The sequence below is a fragment of the Coenobita brevimanus genome, chromosome 104 (genome assembly GCF_032717465.1).
Source record: "Coenobita brevimanus isolate Jiangsu-jjx chromosome 104, ASM3271746v2, whole genome shotgun sequence".
Classification (NCBI taxonomy): domain Eukaryota; kingdom Metazoa; phylum Arthropoda; class Malacostraca; order Decapoda; family Coenobitidae; genus Coenobita; species Coenobita brevimanus.
In genome coordinates, this window is record NC_137057.1 from 6,559,630 (window position 1) to 6,580,873 (window position 21,244).

The following is a 21,244-nucleotide window of genomic DNA, read 5'->3' on the forward strand; positions in this document are numbered from 1 at the left end:
CCATACAATCTTAAATCAGTCCACAAAGCACATATACCTAAACCATATTCCCATTCTCTCACCCTTTCACATACCATTTAGTTTCAGTCAATCCACATATATCCACTTTTGCATCTTCAAGCACCTGAACAATCTCTCTCTCTTTCATTTCATCATTCACTCCTATCACATTCCACGTTCCCACCCTCAGAATGTCCTTTATCCGTTCCTTAGTCATCAACGTATGGTCCGGCCTGGTCCGAGGCGCTTTATTCCCTTGTTTAGTTAGTTCTTTTTACGGGGTGGGGCACTAACCCACCACCAACCCTTTTAGTCGCCTCGTACGACAAGCACGGATACTGGGGGAGTATTCTTGAAACCCCCCTACCCCTAGGGGGGTCATGCTCCGAAGAATAACTAATAATCAGTTTTGGCTAGATTATTATTAATGACAGAGATATATTCTTAACACTTTCCACAATCCTTGTCTATCCACCCTGGAGAAAGCATATGACAGGGTGGATAGACAAGGATTGTGGAAAGTGTTAAGAATATTTGGAGTAGATGGGAAGTTGTTGAATGCTGTGAAGAGTATGTACGATGGTGCGAAGGCTGCAGTGCGTGTGGATGGTGAACTAAGTGAATTTTTCTCTTTGAAAGTTGGGTTGAAGCAGGGATGTGTCATGTCTCTATGGTTGTACAATCTGTACATGGATGGGGTAATAAAAGAGGTACAAGGTAGGGTAGTGGATGTTGGAGTGGCCCTGGTGAGAGAGGATAGTGTTTGGAAACTCCCTGTACTGTTGTTTGCAGATGATATTGTGTTGTTGAGTGAAGACGAAGGGGAGCTGCAAGGCTTAGTGGATGAGTTTGGGAGAGTGTGTAAGAAACGGAATCTAAAGGTGCATGTAGGGAAGAGTAAAGTGATGGTCTTTGAGAGAGGTGAAGTCAGTGAATGTACAGCGAGGTTGGATGGTGAGGAATTGGAAAATGTGAGTACGTTTAAGTACTTGGGTAGTGTGATGAGTAAGGATGTAGGTTTGGAGGGTGAAGTGCTTGAAAGGGTACAGCAGGGAAGAAAGGCTGCTGGTTCTTTGAAAGCAGTGATAAGAAAAAGGGAAGTGAGCATGGAAGTGAAAAAGTTACTACATGACAGTATTGTGATACCAACTCTAACGTACGGAAGTGAAGCTTGGACGTTGTTGGAAGGACACAAGTCAAGAGTGAGAGCAGTGGAAATGAGTTATTTAAGAGGAGCCTGTGGAGTCACATGAAGTGACAGGGTGACGAATGAGGACATAAAGGAACGTTGTGGTGTGGATGTGGATGTGATAGGAAGCCTTATGAGGAACACACTGAGGTGGTTTGGCCATGTGGAGAGGATGGAGGGTGAAAGACTGACGAAGAGAGTGTATGTGAGTGAGGTGGAGGGGGGAAGAGGGAGTGGGAGGCCGAGGATGAGATGGAGGGATGGGGTGGAGAGGTATATGAGAGAGGGGGGTGTGAGTTGGGAGCAGGGCAGTGAGATGGCGAGGGACAGGGCGACTTGGAGGCGATTTGTTTGTGGCCACCCCAAATGGGATTGAGGCGTCTGGCAATAGATAGATAGAATTATTTTTTTAAATATTATTTAACGTTTGATAATTCATCTACTGCAGCTATCCTTTAAAATGTGATAGTTTCAATTTTGGTCATACCTCATTAATGTTAAATAATCTCTTTCAGTAATTTAAAGTTCTCTCTACTACCTCTGAATATAAAGGGACGGTCCTTTTAATCTGTAGTAGTAATAGTACTAGTAGTGGTAGTAGTAGTACTCGTACTAGTGACGGTGGTGGTGGTGGTTGTACATTGTGCTCGTTGCTATTAGGTCAGCTACTTGAGAAGTTAGGTCATTCTCGAATAACAATGTTCAATTTTGGCTAGATTAATATTAATGATAGGAAATGAAATCATCTCTTTATATATTATTTAACTTTTGATATTTCCTCTACTGCAGCTATCCTTTAAAATGTGATAGTTTCAATTTTGGTTATACCTCATTAATGTTAAATAATCCTTTTCAGCAATTTAAAGTTCCATCTACTTCCTCTGAATTAATAGTCATTTTACTCTGTTAAAAGGTTGAGTTTATACCATTAATTGGCCTAGCATTTTCCTTTGTCATATCCCCTGAGCCCAATTAATTTTGAGAATTGGTTATTGTTATTTTTTATGTAAGTATCGTGTACGTTATAAAAAACTGGTACCAAAAAAAGATATATCCTAAATCCAAAGAAAAGGTGAATGAAACTCAGTCTTTTCACAGATTAAAAGGGCTGTCCCTTTAAATTCAGAGATAGTAGAGGAAACCTTAAATTGCTGAAAGGGATCACTTAATATTAATGAGGTTTAACCAAAATTGAAAGTATCACATTTTAAAAGATAGCTGCAGGAGAGGAAATATCAATACTTAAATAATATGTAAAGGGATAGTTCTCTTTCTTATCATTAATTATAATCTACCCGAAACTGAACATAATTTAGTTATTCCTATGAGTATGACCTATCTCTTCAAGTAGCTAACCAAATAGCAAAGTACACAAAACATAGAACAGCCACAACTACTATTGCTACTACTACTACTACTACCACTACTACTACTACTACAGATAAAAGGATTGTCCCTAAAATTCAGAGATAGTACAGGGAACTTTAAATTGCTGAAAGGGGTTATTTAACATTAATGAGGTTTAATAAAAATTGAAACTCTATCACATTTTAGCAGATTGCTGCAGTAGAGGAAATATCAAAAGTTAAATAATGTTTAATGGGATAATTCTCTTTCCTATAATTAATAATCTACCAAAAACTGAACATAACTAAGTTATTTTTAAGAGTATGACCTAACTTTTCAAGTACCTAACCTAATAGCAAGGTACATAAAATATACAACAACCACTACTACTACTATTACTACTACTACTACCACTGCTACTACTACTACTACTGCTACTACCACTACTACTACTACCACAACTACAACTGCTAATGTCTCTACAAATTAACATCCTTTGAAAAAAAAAACCCTACCCCCCCTGGGAGTAGTTTTTTTTTTTTTTTTTTTTCAAGAATACTCCCCCAGTATCCCTGCTTGTCGTAAAAGGCGACTAAAAGGGTTGGCGGAGGGTTAGTGCCCCTCCCCGGAAAACAACTAACTAAAAAAACAAACAATAAGCCTCGGACAGGGACTGACCAAGCGATGACGACCAAGGACCGGACAAAGGTTATGGTTATTGGAACCTGGAATGTAAGGGGAGCGAATGATGAGGTGAAAGAGAGAGAGATTGTCCAGGTGCTTGAGGGTGCGAAAGTGGATGTATGTGGAATAACTGAAACAAAATGGAGAGGAGAAAATGTGAGAGAATGGGAGTATGGATGGGGTATATGTGCAGGAGTAGGTGAGAATGAGAGGGCAAAGGAAGGAGTATGTATAGTTGTGAGTAAAAGATGGGAGAGGAGCATAAGACAGTATGGATCAGTTGGGTCAAGGATTGTGTGGGCAAAGTTGAAAGTTGGAATACAAATGTGGGCGATTGTGTGTGTGTGTGCGCCAACGCAAGATCGTGCTAGAAAAGTGAGAGAAGAGTTCTGGACAAATGTAGTAGAAGTGTGCATGGATAAGTTTGGAAGGAATGAGAGAGTGTTTTTGATTGGTGATATGAATGGTAAATGGGAATGTGAAAGTGGATGGAATAGTTGGTGAGTGGGGTGTGCCTGCTGAGATAGATGAGAATGGGAGTGCGTTAGTGGACATTTGTGCTGGGAGGGGGTTGGTGATAGCCAATACCCTCTTCAGGCATAAAATGATCCACAGGTATACATGGCGAGTGATGAGAAGGGTGGGTGGTGAACTGAATGAAAGGAAGGCAATGATTGATTATGTGTGTGTGGATGAAAGGATGCGAAGATGTGTAATGGATGCAAGAGTTTATAGAGGTTGGGGGAGTGGACTTTCTGACCACTACTTGGTGGTGGCCAGAATTAGAATTCAAGTACGATGGAGGAATAGAAAAAGGGAAAGACGAGAGGAAGGAGTAGTTGCAAGGAGAGTGGAAAGGTTACAAGAGGATGAGAAAATGGCAGAGTATAAGAGAGAAGTGGAGGAACGATTGGGCAAATATGAATTGGAGCAGATGGGAGACGTGGAAGGTGTGTGTAGGATATTTACAGAAGAAATATGTGCAGCATGTGATGTGGTGTGTGGAAGGAAGAGAAGACGGAGGGGGGTGCAAGGAACAGCGTGGTGGACTGAAGAGGTGAAACAGGCTGTGGCACAAAAGAAGAAAGCATACAATGAATGGATGACAAATAGGGGCGTGGAAGAAGTTGAGAGGCGGAAGAGAGAGTTGTATGTAGAAAGAAAGAGAGAGGTGAAAAGATTAGCAAGAGAGAGTAAGAAGAGAGTGGATGAGGAATTTGGAAGGAATTTGAGTGTAAAGTGGAAGGACTGTAAGACAATGTTCTGGAAAGAGGTGAAAAGAGTAAGACAGGGTGGAAGTGACGTTAGCAGGGGAGTGAAAGATAAAAATGGTAGATTACTAGTGGAGAAGGGAGAAAAAGTGAGCAGATGGAGAGAACACTTTAAGGATTTGTTGAACGTAGAGGATGGAAGTAATGCGAGTATAAGTGGCTGGGGAATGGCTGGGAGAAGGAGGGAGGTGAGAAGACAAGAAGAAATCAGTAGGATAGAAGTTGTGGAAGCAATGAAGAAAGTTAAATCGGGGAAAGCCCCAAGAATTGATGGAGTGTGTGGTTAAATGCTGAAGCATGGGGGAGAGATAGTAGTAGAATGGATGTGGAAGATGTGCAGATTGGCCTGGGAGGAAGGTAGAGTCCCAGAGGATTGGAAGTCAGGTATAATTATTCCCTTGTACAAAGGAAAAGGGGAAAAAGAAGTGTGTGGTAATCATAGGGGCATTTGTCTTCTTAGTATAATAGGGAAAGTGTATGGTAGGATACTTATTGACAGAGTTAGAGAAAGAACAGAGAAATTAGTTGGAGAAGAACAGGGAGGCTTTAGGAAGGGAAGAGGTTGTGTAGATCAGATATTCATTCTTAGATCTTTAGTGGAAAAGTTTCTAGAGAAGGGAAAGAAGTTGTATGCGGCTTTCATGGATTTGGAGAAAGCATATGACAGGGTGGATAGACAAGGATTGTGGAAAGTGTTAAGAATATATGGAGTAGATGGGAAGTTGTTGAATGCTGTGAAGAGTATGTACGATGGTGCGAAGGCTGCGGTGCATGTGGATGATGAACTAAGTGAATTTTTCGCTTTGAAAGTTGGGTTGAAACAGGGGTGTGTCATGTCTCCATGGTTGTTCAATCTGTACATGGATGGGGTAATAAAAGAGGTACAAGGTAGGGTAGTGGATGTTGGAATGGCCTTGGTGAGAGAGGATAGTGTTTGGAAACTCCATGTACTGTTGTTTGCAGATGATACTGTGTTGTTGAGTGAAGACGAAGGGGAGCTGCAAGGCTTAGCGGATGAGTTTGGGAGAGTGTGTAAGAAACGGAATCTAAGGGTGAATGTAGGGAAGAGTAAAGTGATGGTCTTTGAGAGAGGTGAAGTCAGTGAATGTACAGTGAGGTTGGATGATGAGGAATTGGAAAATGTGAGTACTTTTAAATACTTGGGTAGTGTGATGAGTAAGGATGGAGGTTTGGAGGGTGAAGTGCTTGAAAGGGTACAGCAGGGAAGAAAGGTTGCTGGTTCTTTGAAAGCAGTGATAAGAAACAGGGAAGTGAGCATGGAAGTGAAAATGTTACTACATGACAGTACTGTGATACCAACTCTAACATACGAAAGCGAAGCTTGGACGTTTTTGGAAGGACACAAGTCAAGAGTGAGAACAGTGGAAATGAGTAATTTAGGAGGAGCCTGTGGAGTCACATGGAGATACAGGCTGATGAATGAGGATATAAAGGAGCGTTGTGGTGTTGATGTGGATGTGATATGAAGCGTTATGAGGTACACACTCGGGAGGTTTGGCCATGTGGAGAGGATGGAGGGTGAAAGACTGACGAAGAGAGTGTATGTGAGTGAGGTGGATGGGGGAAGAGGGAGGGGGAGGCCGAGGATGAGATGGAGGGATGGGGTGGAGAGGTATATGAGAGAGGGGGGTGTGAGTTGGGAGCAGGGCAGTGAAATGGCGGGTGACAGGGCGACTTGGAGGCGATTTGTTTGTGGCCACCCCAAACAGGATTGAGGCGTCTGGCAATAGATAGATAGATAGTCTGACCGCAGGAATTCCTAACGTCCAAGTCCCTGGACACATGGCAATGGCACCTACCACACTCTCATGAGTTTTCCATCAGACTTCCTTTAACCCCTTGACCGCGGGGCGTCACTTTCGTGACGCTCGGGCGCAATGGACCATACCACAGGGCGTCACTTTTGTGATTCTGTGTTATTTTGAATTATCCCGGGCTTTCAAGTGGTGGCCTGTATCATCTATCAGTACTGCCAATGTCCAACACTAGTCAGCACTCCAAATCTCATCTGTACTCCCATCCATTGTTGACATTTTAGCGATTTTCCCCCGTTCCTGACTCCTCTCCCTACCTCCCCTCCATTACCCTGTCCTCTCACCTCCCTGGCTGCACTGTGCTAAGCAAATCTCCCCAGGATTTTTCCACAGATTTCATCCATTGAAATAAGCCCTATGCCCTATACTTATACAAAATAATATATACCAAAAAAAAAAAAAAGGTAAGTGATAGTGGTATCCACCAGGAATTGGCTAATTATCACCTGACAACACCTCACATGCATTCATTCGCTACATTCCCATGGTAATTTCCACTTTGAATTATGCCTTGTAATCTATTTCTGTAATAAAAATATATATCAGAAAGGAAGGGAGAAGCCTAAGTGACATTTAAATTCACCTGGAACTACCTATTTCTTTATGTATTGCCAAGATTTTCTACCAATAATTTATTAGCATGGAAGTTAGCAGCTGTCAGCCCCACTGTCACTGTCAACCCTTGCCTTCTCAGATAAGCTGCGCCATTTAGTTCCTTGTCCTCCTCTGTGGTCAAAGCATGTCGCACTCGCGCCCCACCATTTCTGCTGCTTCTGCGCCCATTGCAAAGGGCCCCTTGACCTCTACACCCAGAAAAACTCGTGGGGGAAGCAGGAAAGGACTAAGTGACTTTGCAGTGGAACGTGAACTAGCCAAATTATCTATGGTAATGATGGATAGTGACTTTAACCCTTCGGGGGATTCGTGTGATGAGCCAGGTGAGGAAATCGTTCCAGAAACTACTAGTACGAGTGCTTCAGTGTCCCACGTTATCCCTAGCTCCAAGAGAAAGGAGCCGTTAGTGCAGCAAGGGAAGGAATTTGGGAAGAGAATGAAAAGGCGGCAGGTTAGCCCCGGAACAATGGCCCCGCATGACCCAGCCCGCCATGAGTCCCGAGGTGATTCACCTCCCCGTTCCCCAAGCCCCACTTCACTCATTTCTTCCTCTTCTGCTGAATTTTCTCCGGAGTCTTCGTCGTCGGAGTCACCACCAGCATCAACAGTGAAGGCAGGCCGTAGGGGAAGAGGTAAATCCCTGACCCGTAAAAGTAGAGTTGCCAGTAGAGTAAGGGCTGATAGTGCTGTACGGCAACCCAGGGTCAGTGCGAGTGACGTTGAACCTAATAAATCTGCCTCACAGCCACCCTCCACCCTCACCCACTGTACACCGCCATGACAGGGAATCTTGGACGCCTTCGCATGGACGGAAGGATCCGATTTTGTCCCTGAACATCTCCATTTTGATGAGAGTTCCTCAGGAATACAGCCTGCCTTCGCTCTTGACGAGGATGCTGAGTGTGTGGACTTCCTTTTGGCCTTCCTCGATGACGAAGTCATGCAGCACATACGTGATGGGACCAACAGGTATGAATCACAACGTGCTGCAAGTGGTACAGGTGCAGCCAAGATGCAACAGTGGTCCATGCTGGGAGTGCAGGAGCTGTATGTGTTCTTCGCCCTCATGCTTCTCATGCCACACTCAAAGAAGCATGAGTTGGAAGAATACTGGTCCATAGACCCCTTACTACCCTCACCCACCTTCAATAAGTACATGGCCAGAGATCGCTTCCGGTACATCATGGGAAACCTGCACTTTGCCGACAACGATGTACCTTCCCAAACAGACCCACTCTGGAAGATCCGGGAGATTCTGAGCAGAATGAAGGATAAGTTTATGACATTCTTCCACCCCTTTCAGAAGGTTGTCATTGACAAATCCTTGGTTTTGTTCAGAGGACGTCTTAGGTTTGTGCAGTACATTCCAAGCAAATGCCATCGCTTTGGAATCAAGTTCTTTGTACTGTGCGACTGTAAGACAGGGTACATCCTTGACTTCCTCATTTATTCAGCCAGCACTGTCGATCTTGATAAAACACACCCCCTTGGCTTCTCAGGCTGTGTAGTGAAAGTGCTCCTTGAAAGGTATTTTGGTGGGAATCATGTGCTGTATACAGACAACTATTATACAGCACCGAAACTTGCCAAATACTTTTCAGAGCACGGCATCGGCTCCTGCGGCACTGTCAAGAGTAATCGTGCCCACTTCCCTAAATTCCCAGAGGAAGGAACCACGCAGCGAGGAGACGTGCACCTATGCAAGTCTGAGAAGATGCTGGCAATATGGTGGCATGACAAGAGGGTCGTGCACATGCTCACCACCGTACACAAGGGGGAAGTGACAGACAGTGGGACGGTCGACCGTAGGACAGGCGAACCTGTAAGGAAACCTGATGCTGTCTTAGACTACAATATCAACATGCGGCTGGTGGACAAGTCCGACATGATTGGAGAGATCGAATGCCTCAGGAAGAATACTAGGTGGTACAGGAAAGCTTTTCTGTATCTCACAGACATGACGATGCTGAACGCCTTCATCCTGTACAAGATGAAGGTCAAGCCACCCAAGTCCTTCTCCCTGAGGTTGTTCGCCAGGACTTGTGTTCAGCAGCTGCTTGAAAGATATGGTAGGGTGACAGCAACCCCAAGGCGCCATCCAGTAACATTTCCCGACAGACTTGAGCAGAGGGCGTACATGGATCGGCACAGACTGGTGCAAATGCCTGCCACAAACAAGAGAAAGGCTGCGATCCGCAGGTGCCAGGTGTGTGCACATACCACCCGACGCACACCTGAGCACAAATGCACCTCTTGGCATTGCACTGAGTGCCAGGTTCCCCTCTGTGTTACCTGCTTCTTTGATTACCACAGCCAGAAGCAGTTCTAAAAGTGCAAGTGGGAAAGGAAAATAATGTGAAAATAATGTGTAAATAATGTGTAAATAGCAAGTGAAAGCAATGGATGTACAGTACATATGATTGAACAGTGTAATATAGTTTTGTTACTGAAAGTGACACTGAATAACATAGTGTAAGTAAAATAGAAGTGTAAATATTGAAAATACAATAGAAAATGTAAATAGAAATGTAAGTCTATCTATCTATCTATCTATTGCCAGACGCCTCAATCCCGTTTGGGGTGGCCACAAACAAATCGCCTCCAAGTCGCCCTGTCCCCCGCCATTTCACTCCCCTGCTCCCAACTCACACCCCCCTCTCTCATATACCTCTCCATCCCAATTAGTAATATAAGAATATGAGTACAAATACTTGAGGTTATAACAGTGAAAGTGAATCCGTGGCTCTCTACGTATTTTACTGAATGAAAAATTGAATGACTTCAGTGACAATAAACTAATACTACTGAAGGAAACTTATGGATAAGGACTGCAGATGTACAGGTGTTATATAGTAATAGAAATATAAATTGTGAGGGGTTTTATGAATAATAAATGACAGAATACCAACAGCGAACTAGGCAAGTGGGAAGGTCATACGCGCTCGTAATTTTCATTGCTTTCACAGTGTGTTTTTTTTGGAGTATGGATCCCAAACTACTTGATCATCATAGAATAGTGTTTATAGTGATAATATCTGGCTGTGGTAATCATATTACGGGTTGTCGGGAAGTGTAAAGTGGAGACTTCATTACCCAACTTCAGAGGTCTCCACAAGTCCTACGGTAATCGACGAAGGCTCAACAAACATCCCAGGAGAAAGCTGAAGGTATGTGCCATATGCATATGTAATTTTATTACTCTAGGACTAATAAATGATATTTGGCAAATATTTTTTGAGAGTCTGTCGGAGCCCGAATATGCCCGCGGGACTTGCAAAACATTGGGAAACAAGCCCACGGTGTAACGGTTAAGAAACACTAGCCAAGATATTTGCCTGAAATGAACACTAACGCATGTCACATATCATAAAGAATTGTCGTAGTAAAAATAATGGAAACTGGGCAAATTTCTATCTATCTATCTATTGCCAGACGCCTAAATACCTTATACGAGGTGGCCACAAACAAATCGCCTCCACGTCACCCTGTCCCCCTCCATTTCATTGCCCTGCTCCCAAATCACACCCGCCTCTCTCATACGCCTCTCCATTCCATCCCTCCATCTCATCCTTGGCCTTCCCCTCCTTCTCTCCCCCTCCACCTCGCTCACATACACTCTCCTCGTCAGTCTCTCACTCTCCATCCTCTCCACATGGCCAAACCACCTCAGTGTGTTTCTCCTAATGCTTCCTATCACATCCACATCCACACAACAATGCTCCTTCACCTCCTCATTTGTCAGTCTGTCTCTCCATGTGGCTCCACAGGCTCCTCTCAAATAACTCATTTCCACTGCCCTCACTTTTGACTTGTGTTGTTTCCAACATCGTCCAAGCTTCACTTCCATACGTCAGAGTTGATATCACAATACTGTCATGTAGTAACTTTTTCATTTCCATGCTCATTTCCCTGTATCATGTCACTGCCTTCAAGGAACCAGCATCCTTTCTTCCTTGTTGTACCCTTTCAAGCACTTCACCCTCCAAACTTCCATCCTTACTCACCACACTACCCAAGTTCTTAAACGTACTCACATTTTCCATTTCCTCATCACCCAACCTCCCTGTACATTCACTGGCTTCACCTCTCTCGAAGACCATAACATTACTCTTCCCTAAATTCACTTTTAAATTCCGTTTCTTACTCACTCTCCCAAACTCATCCACCAAGCCTTGCAACTCCCCTTCGTCTTCAATTAACACAGTATCATCGCAAACAACAGTATAGGGAGTTTCCAAACACTACCCTCTTTCATTAGGGCCACTCCATCATCCACTGCCCTACCTTGTATCTCCTTTTTAACCCAATCCATATAGAGATTGAACAACCATGGAGACATGACACATCCCTGTTTCAACTCAAATTTCAAACAGAAAAACTCACTCAGTTCACTATCCACACACACTGCAGCCTTAGCACCCTCATACATACTCTTCATAGCATTCAAGAACTTCCCATCTACTCCATAATAATATTCTTAAAACTTTCCACAATCCTTGTCTATCCATCCTGTCATATGCTTTCTCCAAATCCATGAAGGCTGCATACAACTTTTTTCCCTTCTCTAGACATTATTTCACTAAAGACCTAAGAATGAATATCTTATCTACACAACCTCTTCCCTTCCTGAAGCCTCCCTGTTCTTCTCCAACTATTTCCTATGTTACTTCCGTAACTCTGTCAATAAGTATCCTACCGTATACTTTTCCTATTACACTGAGAAGACAAATGCCTCTATGATTACCACACACTTCTTTTTCCCGTTTCCCTTTGTACAAGGGAATATTTATACCGGACTTCCAATCATCCGGGACTTTACCTTCCTTCTGGGCCAATCTGCACATCTTCCACATCCATTCTACTACTATCTCTCCGCCATGCTTCAGCATTTCACCACACTCTCCATCAATTCCTGGGGCTTTGTCCATTTTGACTTTCTTCATTGCTTCCACAACTTCCATCCTACTGATTTCTTCCTGTCTTCTCACCTCCCTCCTTCTCCCAGCCATTCCCCAGCCACATATACTCACATTACTTTCATTCTCTATGTTCAACAATTCATTAAAGTGTTCTCTCCATCTGCTTACTTTTTCTCCCTTCTCAAATAGTAATTTACCATTTTTATGTTTCACTCCCGTACTAACTACATTGCCACCCGGCACCCTGTCTGACTCTCTTTACCTCTTTCCAGAATATTTTCTTACATTCCCTCCATGACACTCAGATTCTTTCCAAATTCCTCATCCACTCTCTTCTTATTCTTTCTTACTAATCTTTTCACCTCTCTCTTCCTTTCTACATATAACTCTCTCTTCCGTCTCTCAATTTTTTCCACGCCCCTTTTTCTCATCCATTCATTATATGCTTTCTTCTTTTGTGCCACAGCCTGTCTCACCTCTTTATTCCACCATGCTGTTCCTTGCACCCCCTTTCGTCTTCTCTTCACCCCACACACCACATCACATGCTGCACATATTTCTTCTGTGAATATCATGCACACACCATCCACGTCCCCCATCTGCTCCAGTTCGTATTTACCCAATCGTCCCTCCACTTCTCTCTTATATTCTGCCTCTTTTTCATCCTCTTGTAACCTTTCCACTCTCCTTACATCTCCTTCCTCCCGTCCTTTCCTTGTTCTATTTCTCCATTTTACTTGGACCTTGTTTCTGGTCAGAAAGTCCACTCCCCCAACCTGTATATGCTCTTGCATCCATTCACATCTTCGCATCCTTTCATCCACACACACATAATCAGTCACTGCCTTCCTTTCATTCAGTTCACCATCCACCCTTCTCATCACTCGCCATGTATACCTGTGGATCATTTTGTGCCTGAAGAGGATATTGGTTATCACCAACCTCCTCCCGGCACAAATGTCCACTAAAGCACTGCCATTCTCATCTATCTCAGCAGGCACACCCCACTCGCCAACTACTCCATCCATCTTCACATTCCCTACTTTACCATTCATATCACCAATCAAAAACACTCTCTCATTCCTTTCAAGCTTTTTCATGCACACTTCCATATTTGTCCAGAACTCTTCTCTCACTCTGCTTGCACGATCTTGCATTGGTGCATACATGCACACAATTGCCCACATTTGTAGTCCACCTTTCAGTTTTACCCACACAATCCTTGAACCAATTGATCCATACTCTCTTATATTCACCTTGCATCTGTTACTCACAACAATACACACTCCTTCTTTTGCCCTCTCATTCTCACCTACTCCTGCACGTATCCACCATCCATACTCCAATTCTCTCACACTCTCACCTCACCATTTAGTCTCAGTTAATTCACATACATCCACTTTCGCACCCTCAAACACCTCGACAATCTCTCTCTCTTTCACCTCATGATTTGCACCCCTTACATTCCAGGTCGGCATCCGTATCGTGTCCTTTGTACGGTCCTTAGTTGTCATCTTTTGGTCAGTCCTAGTCTGAGGCATCTTGTTCGTTAGTTAGTTGTTTTCCCAGGAGGGGCACCAACTCTCCGCAAACCCACATGCTGTCACATAGGGAACACGTGTCGGTTGGTTATAAGGTTACCACCCAGCGTTGTAATCCTGGTTTACAGGAAATCATTTGGCTTGCCAATCGATGTAGAGCTACCCTAAAAACAGGGTACCACTGCACTAAGCGGGTTGATGATGGGCGCCCCCACCTACTCTCACAAATACAGCATTCGAAATACCTGAACATGTTGTGTGGCAATGACTGTGGAGAGCTTATTTTCCATGCTCTTACAACGATGAAAAAGCTTTGCATGTCAATTATTCTACTCTATACTGATTCATGACTAAGAGTATCAACAACGTTTATGGAAAAATTAATTACTTGCAGAAATTCAGCACGAATATAATCCAGGAAATGAAGCCACCTCTTCGATCAACTGCACTCCCACCAGGCTTGGTGAGGTTTGGTTACACACATGGGAACATGCAACGAAACAGTCTGGGAAATTTGAAACCAAAAACAGATGGGAGGCTTAGAAAAAATGCCAGATATCAGGACAAGGGACTGAAAGGGATTCCTTCATTTCTTTCAACAGCTTGGTTGTATTTATCCACAGCAAGTGCAGACTAATACACAGCTGTCCACCAAGTTCATTCAGTACCTCAATTCAGTCTCCAAGACGTCATGGCATCTGTGCGTCCATCTTTCCATTCCCCTCCTTTCCCCTTCTTTATCCCAATCTATTAACACTTATCTTCACCAATATTTCTGAAAGGCATTCTAGATCATGCAGTGGAATAAGCACCATATCTCCTAGATATTGGAATGAAATTATAAAGCTTGGACTGACTGAGCAGCATTCTAAAAACTTTAGAAATAAGAAGCGGAGGATAGACTCATGATCAACCCCTTAAAAACACACCTGTGATCACTACTGATACTAGATAGAGGCATATGTGATGTTAGTGATGGTCTGACTGATTCATGAGTAATTTTTACGATGATCCTGATTATGATGGTGGTGGTGGTGGTGACAGACATGATGTTGCTAATGGTGATGGTTATACAATACCACAGTCATCAACGAGGTCTCGACACTGATGTGAATCATCATTATACTACTAGATCAGTCAGTCCCATGTATCTTGTCATCACCCGACATTCAACCCTTCCCCCCCTGGTATGCTGGTGGGTGCTTGATGATGATTTTAATAGTGATGATGATGATGATGATGGTGATGATGATAATGAATATATAAATCACTTGCCACTGGACAGAGACTGATGTATTAACCCGCCCCGTCCCCACGATGTACGATGCATGTCGCAATTTTTTTCACGCTCAGTCCCCACAATGTACAATGTACGTTTTGCTATTGCAAGGTCCGTCGTTTGCACATTTTTCAAAATTCGTGCGTGATTTTTGGTACGTATACACGGGACACCTTCCTCTACCACACCTTAGTACATTTTAGTACATTACTGATACTGTGTGTGCTTGAGATAATACTAGGCTCATTATAATAGTAAGGCCTGTAAATATGTGATAATGTGACACTCATTATAATAGTAAGGCCTGTGGTCGCAACTGGTATAATGTTAGTGGAAAAGTATAATGTAAGTTGAAAAATAGAATTTAAGTTGAAACAACAGCCACAGTGAGTCAACTGTGCAAGAATTCGGCAATTTCCATGTGTTTGTGAATGAAATAACTCATATCGCCTATACTTCTGTGTGAAAACCAATATATGCTTGTGCTACATGTAAATTTGTACCAAAACAATAAATATCTACGTATTTTGAGTGGTTTCCAATAGTTACTCTACCATAGAAAACGCGACAGTAGCAGCACAGCTTCAGAAAACACACTAGATCAGGTATTCAGAGGGTCACCTGTCTAGACAATTCTTAACCTCAGGTGAGCACTTTCTTGGTGATTTTCCATTGTTTCTCACCAAAAGTGGAGGTCTGAGCAAAAAAAAAAAAAAGAAGTCGAGAATTTGTTGGGTTTGGTGGGTGGATTTTGTAATAAATTAGTCGGTACGGGGCAGGTTAAAGATGATGTGGTTATCTATGTACTGTTAAAGATTAGTGACTGAGAGATGCCTTTTCCAATAACTGTTGTTGCTGTTAATGACCCTAAATCCACAGATATCAGTCTTGTTTTAATATTCAGTTTTATAATATATGAATGTTTCTTCGAGATTTTTTTTTTTTTTTAATCTGTGTATATTACAGCTGTGTCTACCGTTTTTACTCCAAGTGGACTAGATTTTCGTCCTTTTGTAACCTATTTCTCGTAGCTTAATGGCAAACAAAACAAACAAACAAACAATGCTAAAGCTCTACATCCTTTCCGTAACACTTCTTTGTGATTAGTCTCGTATTCTAGTGTTAATTCTAATGTTACAGATCAGCATTCAAAATGGAGAGATGGCAATGTATGCCAAGTTAACGTAAAATTCGCACAATACATGGGGATAGTTGTGCTCTGTTTGATATTTCTTAAATTACCGAAATTCTTGAGCAAACTGACTGATGTGTGGGTGAATTAACTCTATATGTAGGCCAATATATCAGAGGGTTAACTGCTCATAAACTATGTTAACTTCCAGAGGCAGACGTGGTATCAACGCTGGTGTGGATGGTCTGTCCACTCCTACGGCAGTCGGTGACGCGTATACCATCCTCTCCCGGCACTCAACCCTTCCTGGTGTGCTGGTGGCTGGTGTCGCTGGTGCTGGCAGCATCATTCGTCTCCAACATCATTGCATACATCACTGTTCCAGCTGCACCTAAGAAAATAAAAACAATGAAAGGGCTGGCAGATTCTAAACATCCGTAGGTCTATTTCTGTTGCAAGAATTTAGCAACATTGCAACTTAAATGTTCACCTCTCTGCACTGAAAATATTTTAGGTGTGGCTCGTCACATCTAGGTACAAATCACGGTAGTTTAAAATCGATGTACATCATCGCTTTCGAAAATAATTGATATCCAAATAGAATTGGCAAACGCAACACAGACAATAATAAAATGAAGTTCCTTACCTTCCATGAATGCTGTGTTTGCGTTGATAGGGCAGAGGAAAATCGCTGTTATCTGTAGCTGTGAAGAACTTGCAACCAGCATGGAGCGTTGTGTTTTTGGATGGTGGGGTGTTTCCTGTGCACTGGCTGATGATGCATGGTAACACGCTGGTAGCGGCCGTGTATAATCAGTTTTATAATACTCAGCTAAACGCCAAAGATAGTTTCAAAAAATATTTTCAAGTTATAGTAATTACTCTTAAACATTTAAAATTAATACTTCTTTTATGTACTAACCTTGAGTAGCGTTTTTACTCTTAAACAGTACTATGTTCATAATAACCATGAAGAATGACTCAGAGATATATAATTATCAGAAAATTATATCATGATATACTTCATTCATTTTTCATGGCCATTTTCAGTTTTATTTTTTATATATCCTTAATGCAATAAGGTATACTGTCATACACTATAATACTGTCATTTTTAGAGTCAGGAAAGTCTTATCCTACAGTACACGACTGTACACCATGAATTATTAATTATCCAAATTTCTTCCACAACATATACAGTATCACACGTTTATCACTGATCTTTTTCTTCTTGGATAAAGAAATACCATGATGAAAATAATTATTTATTGATGTGCCACCCTGGGCAAGCCCACCATCACCACAGTCCGAGTTTTCCAAGTCACTACTCACACTAGCTTCTCACACTATGTCTTGATTTTTTTACATTTTCCACACTACATGATGTACAGTTACAAACTTTACCTCTTTCTGAAGTATTAGACATCACATCACTTCAGTCATGAAGCTCTTGCACTAATACACTGTCGTCTAAATCCCCAACATACATGCCAGGGATTCTGTGTAAATGTAAGGCTACAGCCACACCGAACGCGACTAGTGGGGAGGTAGCGTCGAGCGATGAGCGGCGAGGTGAGCGTCAAAGTGATGCTTGTCCAAATAGGAAGCGGCAACCTCACAGGCGACAGCATGCCTATAGTGAAGTATCCGTTGGACAATCCACTGTCTACTGAATTATATTTCGTAGATTTATATACTGATAAATAATCAAATTGTTATGCGAGGAGTTTTTAGTCCGACCTCTCGTCCTAAAAACGCCCGCGACTGAGCGAGGTCCTATTTCCGGACCGGAAGTAATACACCCACAAAGGAACAGGGCATAAAAACTCGGCAGTTTACCTTAGCACATCAGTTGTCTTAGTTCTACCTCCTTACAATACAGAACAAAGAGATACTGGATACAGAATGGACAGGGTGACAGAGTTACTATTACAGGTATAAAGTGTACACAGCACAGTAAGGTTGTCGAGGGCAAATACAATAATTTCAACACACATGGGTATTACAAGTCACTAGGGCACGGTAGTTATTGGAGTTAAGGCACAATTGTCATTTAACGTACCCGACCGGATATACTATACGTGGATAGGATGAAGGGTCAGATTGGTTGATATTACTATACACATTACAGGGCGAGGGCCGCGGCACACAGGAATGTCACTTAGCCGCAGCAACACTATTTTACTAGGTCTGTCTTTACTGGCTGGCCTCAGTTTATCTCGGGGCGCCACTGGTATAGACACAGTTCTCTAGTATATCCAGACACCTTGTTATTCATGTTCACTGACCCTTGTTGTCTGCCCTGGTGTTTATATTCACTGATGGTCACTTTATATTGTATTGCCACAGTTTTACTGTCACTTTCCCTTTATGCTTATATTCACTGATTGTCACTTTATATTATATTGTCACTGCTCTACTGTCACTTTCATTTCTGACCATTCACTTAGTCTCTGACACGACTTGGGGGGTAAGGGCCGTTGGCACTAAACCACTTGTCCCTGAGGTTAGTGGAGGTGGCACCCAGGCGTGGGAGGGGGCCCCTCCAGAGAGCTCTCCTGCAGGAGACAATATATGGCTCTCAGGGGCGTCACTGCCCTGGCCTGCTTCGTAGCGGGGGTGCAGGGAGGCCCTACCGTCTGGGGGCCTCGACCTGGTAGGTGGCCCTCGGGGCTGGGGCCAAACAACTTCAGGAGGCGGGCCTGCCGCCTTTTACTCTGGGCGGAGGGCCTACGGGGAGTGAGGCCTGAGCGGTCTCGCTTTGGGGCCTGCTGGCTGCCCCTGGGAGGCTGGGTGCTGCGGTCGCCTACAGAGCAGGGGGCCGTCAGGAGTGGACTGCGGCACCTCTCCTCTTGGGCGTCCATCAGGGGCCAGCGTCATCTAGGGGTCGGCTGCAGGGCAGGGATAGGACCTCGCCACCCCTCCGGTAACGGCAGCACCTCCGGGGAACCACACCTGGAGGGAAAGAGTAAAGGGCGTCCCTGTGCAGCTGAGAGGTAGTGAGCCGGCCGTGCAAGGGACCTTCTCCTCCAGGAGAACCCTAGAGACTGCAGATGAAGGGAGTACAGTGGCCGCTCCTTCCCCCACACGTACGGTGGCCGTTGTGGCGGTTCCACAGTCTCTGAGGGTAGCAGCAGAAGGACGTACGGTGGCCATTCCTTCCCCCACACATACGGTGGCCATTGTGGTGGTGCTGCTCCCGAAGGCGGAGGAGGTGGATGAGGGACGTACAGTGGCCGTTCCCTCCCCAACACGTACAGTGGCCGTTGTTGCAGTTCCACTCCTCCAACCTTTGCCTGTCAGTGTGTGCTCAATAGCTAGCACGCCGAGGCTATTTCCAGGTATGGCTGTAGCTGAGGGGCGTATGGTGGCCGCTCCCTCCCCGGTACGTACGGTGGCTGTTACTGCAGTGTTGCTTGGGACTGTACCTGGAGCAGTCCCACCCCGAACCTGGCAAGGGCTGCTCCGTCCGTGGGGTTGTCTCCCATTCCTGCGTTGTCCCCGTCAGGTGGGTTGAGGGGAAGAGGGACTTAAGGTAGGGGTGCCCTGGCGCCCTTCTTGCTCTGGGCTAATCCCGCAGTGATTTGGCCCGCTGTGGTGTCCTCCTGGGGTGGGGACAGGGCTGCGGCCCCTCGGCGGGTTAAAGGTGGTGGGGTGGGGGGCCCGGCGGCAGAGACGTGTATTTCAAAAATTGTCAATGTCCGTTACATACATACATATAAACACATATAGTGTATCCACTTATCTGTTTATTAGTTTTAAGCCTACTGTTTAACAAAGGGAATAGAGCACTAAATACTAGTATGAATTTTAGACATTAATGATCTTTGATAGGTTTTATAACAGCGGTGGAACAAACGTTACTTAAGCAATCGTATGACAAAATAATGCTCAGTTATACTTTACCAATTCTATGCAGTTATTCACAGATATCTTCACAGTGTTTCTTCAGCTCTCCAGCATTACTGTGGAGTGAATCATTTGGATCCCACACACACTCCTGTGGTATGCTGCTCCAATAAGGTGTTCAGTAGACATAATTACCAGAACCCAACCTCCCCAACATACAGTACCAGCACGACTGAATGATGATGCAAATGCCTGGGGAGTGGGGATGTCGCTGGGCAGTGAGCAACATTTTGGAACACGCTGCATTGCATAGCGACAAGCGAGGAGGGTGATCAGGGCGACAATCCTCCGGGCTCATTCAGTGTGGCCAGCCACATAGGATTTAACGTGTTTTATTGTGTCGCTTCACCCCTCCCAGCTCAAGCCTCCCCACTCGCCTCGTTCGGTGTGGCCGTACCCTTAGGGAGATGGATGTGCCCAGAGGTTGTCGCATTTCCTTCCACAGCACCTGGCTACTCGTGACTGAGGCCTAGGAGTACAATGAACCACTCTCAGCAGGGAATCCCAGGCAGAAGATTAGTCATGGTGCACAAGTTGCCGGACTTCAAATTGTACTGCAAAACCTTTGAATATACTTGGTACTGAGCCTGCCATACCACATTAAAAAGACCAGAACATGCTAGAAAAACAAATAGAGTCCGGTGCAGAGGATTAAACATCATTTATTAAATAAACAAGAGGCAGTAGTAAAACTGTTCATCTTTTGAATATATTTTTATTTTAATATAAAGATGCAGTTTTCAGCAATTCATTTAATAAACATTGGTATCAAATATTGATAAAATATTAGAGCAGACTTATCTCTCACCAGTGTCTCAAGAGTTTTCGAGTCTATTCTTAACACAAAAGTTTTAAAGCATCTTTCCTGTCACAACCTTCTTTCTGATCATCAGTTTGGGTCAGGGACGCTCCACTGGCGATCTTCTCACCTACGTTTCAGACTCCTGGTCATCCTTTTTTCGAAATTTTGGCGAAAGCTTGCCATTGCACTTGACATCTCAAAGGCTTTCGATTAAGTCTAGCATAAATCTTTAACTTCCAAACTTCCCTCTTACAGTTTCTCTCTTACTATCAGTGCCTTCATCTCTAGCTTCTTTGATCGTTCTATACCTACTGTTGTAGTCGACCACCGTTCTCCTCCTAGATCTATCAGTAGTGGTGTTCCTCAGGGCTCTGTCCTATCACAAACTCTCATTGTTTTATTCATCAGTGATTTTCTAAGCTGTAAATGTGACCTTATCCTCTCATACACTGATGATTCCACCTTTCACTTTTCCATTCACTTCCCGCAGTGTCCATCTCAGCGGTTACTTCAATACACAAGGGATGAGGCTATGGCACACCTAATATCTGAACTGGCTAGTATCTCAGACTAGGGTAAAAGTAATCTTGTTTTGAACCCGCCACGTCCCGTCAACATAGATACACACTGCAACATTTTGTTGTGCTATCGACGACGTGTATCGAAAGGTCCATCATTTGCACATTTTCCAATTTTTGCGGGTGATTTTTGGTAGGCATAT

The 21,244-nt window shown here is 43.7% G+C and overlaps 1 protein-coding gene across 1 annotated transcript in view; it reads left to right on the forward strand.

Annotated features, from left to right (window-relative positions):
- LOC145415974 (putative glutamate receptor) overlaps nucleotides 1-21,244 on the forward strand; it is a 59,402-nt gene that overhangs the window by 17,296 nt on the left and 20,862 nt on the right. Inside the window, exon 3 of the mRNA XM_080285077.1 lies at nucleotides 16,024-16,249. Within this exon, the coding sequence (XP_080141203.1) occupies nucleotides 16,024-16,249 (226 nt within the window). The remainder of the gene's footprint in view (nucleotides 1-16,023; nucleotides 16,250-21,244) is intronic.